Source organism: Hyperolius riggenbachi, chromosome 5, assembly GCF_040937935.1.
Source record: "Hyperolius riggenbachi isolate aHypRig1 chromosome 5, aHypRig1.pri, whole genome shotgun sequence".
NCBI lineage: Eukaryota > Metazoa > Chordata > Amphibia > Anura > Hyperoliidae > Hyperolius > Hyperolius riggenbachi.
Genome location: NC_090650.1, coordinates 429610910 through 429615295, shown reverse-complemented (window position 1 = coordinate 429615295; position 4386 = coordinate 429610910). Strand labels below are relative to the sequence as shown.

The window sequence follows — 4386 nt, the reverse complement described above, 5'->3', positions numbered from 1 at the left end:
CTACACTAGCCCCTGGAGCCCCACCCCCCCTTATATAAGGCAGGCAGCGGCGGCCGTTATGGCCACTCGTGTGCCTGCATTAGTGAGAGTAGGGCGAGCTGCTGCAGTCTCTCATAGGGAAAGATTAGTTAGGCTTAACTTCTTCCTGGCTGCATACCTGTTCTGTTCAGTGAGCCCTCAGCCCACTGCATACCTGTACTGTGATCCTGCCACTGCATACCTGTTCAGTGATCCTGCCACTACATACCTGTTCATTGATCCTGCCACTGCATACCTGTTCAGTGATCCTGCCAGTGCATACCTGTTCATTGATCCTGCCACTGCATACCTGTTCAGTGATCCTGCCAGTGCATACCTGTTCATTGATCCTGCCACTGCATACCTGTTCATTGATCCTGCCACTGCATACCTGTTCATTGATCCTGCCACTGCATACCTGTTCAGTGATCCTGCCACTGCGTACCTGTTCAGTGATCCTGCCACTGCATACCTGTTCATTGATCCTGCCACTGCATACCTGTTCAGTGAACCCGCCACTGCATACCTGTTCTGTTCAGTGAACAGTTTGGTGTGTCAGTGTGAAGCAGTACCTTAATTACACTACCTGATTGATGTATACACATGCAAGATGTTTTAAAGCACTTTAGGCCTGTCATTTAGCATTCAATGTGATTTCTGCCCTTAAAACGCTGCTTTGCGTCAAATCCAGATTTTTCCCGGGGACTTTTGGCATCTATCCCACTCCGTCATGCCCCCCTCCAGGTGTTAGACCCCTTGAAACATCTTTTCCATCACTTTTGTGGCCAGCATAATTTTTTTTTTTTTTCAAAGTTCGCATCCCCATTGAAGTCTATTGCGGTTCGCGAACTTTAACGCGAACCGAACCTTCCGCGAAAGTTCGCGAACCCGGTTCGCGAACCTAAAATCGGAGGTTCGGCCCAACTCTACCTACAAAGAGCTGACCTGAATTTTCTTGTTTTAATTTGACTGGAATTTCACTTTAACATAAGGTGATTGAATTTTCAAAAGAAGTTTGTAGCTGCAGGTGTGTTTGTGGGAGGAGCTTTAAGGTAAAGGACATTTTCTGTTCCTTAGTGTAAGTATGTTTGTCATATAGAGAGACTGAGAGGTTCTCTCCACCGCACCCTGTACAGGAATCTGAGACTCCCTCTAGTTTCTGCACTTCTCAGACTTTCACTTTCGTTTCTCTCCTCTGCTGTCAGGAATGGCGTCTGCTGATCTGAGGAAGGAGCTGGACTGTTCCATCTGTCTGAGCATTTATACAGATCCTGTGACCCTGAGATGTGGACACAACTTCTGCCGACTCTGTGTAGATCTGGTGTTGGATACACAGGAGGGGGCTGGAGTTTATTCCTGTCCTGAATGTAGAGAAGAGTTTCAGGAACGGCCGGCACTGCAGAGGAACATAACATTGTGTAACATTGTGGAGAGTTTCCGCTCTGCTCAGCCAGATCAGGAAGAGACTGGAGTCTTCTGTACTTACTGTATTCACTCTCCTGTACCGGCTGTTATGTCCTGTCTGCATTGTGAAGCTTCTCTGTGTGACAATCACCTGAGAGTCCACAGCAAGTCACCAGAACACGTCTTGTGTGACCCCACCACTTCTCTGGAGAACAGGAAATGCTCCGTCCATAAGAAGGTATTGGAGTATTACTGCCTTGCAGATGCTGCCTGTATATGTGTGTCCTGCAGTTTGGCCGGAGATCACCAGGGACACAAGGTGGAGATGCTGGATGAGGCCTCCAAGAAGAAGAAACAGAAGCTAAGAAATGATCTGCAGGAACTCATCACTAAGACAGAGGAGACCCAGAAAGAAGTCCAGAGTCTGCAGGAGAACAAAAGAAAAGTCCATGAAAAGTCATCTGGTGTAACAGAGAGAGTCACTGGCCTGTTTAGAGACCTCAGGAGACAGCTGGACGACCTGGAGAAGAGAGTCCTGAGAGAGGTCTCCAGGCAGGAGGAGCAGCTTTCTCTGGCATTGGCTGATTTCATTCAGCAGCTGGAAATAAAGAAGGCCGAGCTGTCCAGGAAGATGTGTCACATTGAGGAGCTGTGTAACATGACTGACCCACTGACTGTCTTACAGGAATCACACACAGGTGACTTGTGTGACACTGAGGAGGGGGATAAGGAGGACAGAGAGAGACATGATGGGCGGGATCTGGATGTGGCTCTCATCTCACACACATTACACACAGGGTTATCTGATATAATAGCCGGGGTAACTGGAGGCTGCATCATACAGGAGGCTACAGACATATTACTGGATATAAACACAGCTCATAATAATCTACATATATCAGATGACATGAAAATTGTATCCAGCTCAGATATCAGCCAGAATCGCCCAGAAACACCAGAGAGATTTCAGACATACCCTCAGGTGATGAGCAGACAGAGTTTCTCCTCAGGGCGACATTACTGGGAAGTGGATGTCAGTAAATCAGAGTGGTGGGGTGTAGGAATGTGTTACCCCAGTATGGACAGGAGAGGAGAGCAGTCACTGATTGGAGATAATAACAAGTCCTGGAGTTTACGTAGGTATTATAATCCGTGTTATGTGATACATGATGGGAAATGGATCCAGTTACCTGACAATGTCTCCATTAATAGGGTCAGGATATATCTGGATTATGAGGCTGGGCAGCTGTCCTTTTATGATCTGTGTGTCCCGATCAGACACCTCCACACCTTCACTGCCACCTTCACTGATCTCCTCCATGCTGCATTATGGGTAGGAAAAGGTTCTACAAAGATATGTAGGAAGAGAAGCAACCAGGAGATGTGAGATAATATAATGCAGGGCAGCTAATATACACTTAAGGCCCCGTTTCCATATAGCACCTTTTCATGTACGCTTAGGGAAACATGATCGCAGGGACAGCAGAGAGTGCATAGACTGCACTGTCTGCTGTTTCCATTCATGTGCTGCAGTTCACTTTTGAAGCGCAGTGCATGGTTGCCTTCAGCCCGCAATCCCATTCAGTATAATGCATGAGATCGCAAGCTCCGCCCCCCTGTAGTGACGCTCAGCGCAGTCATGGGGCTCTGCTTTACAGTGGAAAAGAGCCCTTACTCATGCATTGAAATTACTGCAAACTGCATAAAAGTTTATATTCCTGCACAGCAACCAAATTAACAGCAGATCTCCTGACAATTTTTTTTAAAGATTTTTGAAATGTTATAAAGCGATATTTAACATAATCCAAATTCTTTTCCACCTATGTTGCATATAACGTTATTTGAAGAGTTTTGAACAGTTATAAAAACATATTGATCTCCCATAGCTTTTTTTTTAATTAATGCCATGCACTTATTTTATTAGCACTGTATGAGTTGTTGTTCAATTTAGAAACATTTATGAATACTTTTAAAAATATATGTTACCATAAAAAAAAAATCAGGCTTGAACTCATAAAATCTTGATTACAAGCACCAGGGCCTTTTCATACATACGGTAATGATGTTCATAATAGAATGTACTGAAAGAGCTCCATCTGTTGTTGTGAAGCGGTACTGCCTGTCTTATATGCTGTGCATTACTAATATTTACTTTTTACACAATCTGTTCTTGACCTCTGCTGACATCTGTATAACATCCTTATTCCACTCACGCTAGCCGATCAGAGCGCAGGGGATGCGCAGCGCAGAGCGGCCACACTATCTGGAGTGCCGCGATTCCCTCCCCTTCTCTCCTAACTTTGAGAATCCTCACCAGATAATATCTTCCCGATTTCTCCCTATACAGAGGACAGTGACAGCACCGTGTTTTGCTGCTCAAGCTTTCTGCCCTGCTGTCCTGAACTCACTGCCAAGTCCAATCAGCTCCCCTCCTCCGCCCACAAACCAACTGCAGAGAGCGGCTGTTTTTCACCTGTTGAGTTGATTAAAACAGCTGTTCCCAATTAATCAGGGTAATTAGGATGCTTTAGAACAGCTTGGACTATTAGGGATGGTATAGAACTTTGGATTTTCCCACAGACTATAACAGTTTGTGAAGGGTTTGAATAATTTTGAACTGGGCACTTTTTGTTTAAATGTAAATTAAAGCTGAGAAATGTTTTTTTTAGCACAATAATGCCTCTTGTACATCGTCTTATTATCTTTTGGGGGACACCTCTGTCATTTCCCGTCAAAAAAATGACTTGCTGGTTGAAAAAAGTAACTTTAAGTAAAAATTTGCCAGGGGTATGAATAATTATGGGCAGCACTGTAGGTCTCACCGGCCGGTGCTTTTGACTCGCTATCTGCCCAGAGTAGTGTGCAGATAGCGAGCAAGCTACAAGTGGCTGCAAGACCACCCAGCGACCAAGGCTCATGGGTCTCCAACTGATGTACTGTACGACGCAGGTGCCCGCCCACTTT

At 45.4% G+C, this 4386-nt stretch overlaps 1 protein-coding gene across 1 annotated transcript; it reads left to right on the top strand.

Annotated features, from left to right (window-relative positions):
- Window positions 1–1198: 1198 nt before the first annotated feature.
- On the top strand, window positions 1199–3299 carry LOC137519207 (E3 ubiquitin/ISG15 ligase TRIM25-like). Its single transcript, XM_068238058.1, has one exon. The coding sequence runs from the start codon at window positions 1226–1228 to the stop codon at window positions 2807–2809; it is 1584 nt and encodes a 527-aa protein (XP_068094159.1). The 5' UTR covers window positions 1199–1225; the 3' UTR covers window positions 2810–3299.
- The last annotated feature ends 1087 nt before the right edge of the window (window positions 3300–4386 follow it).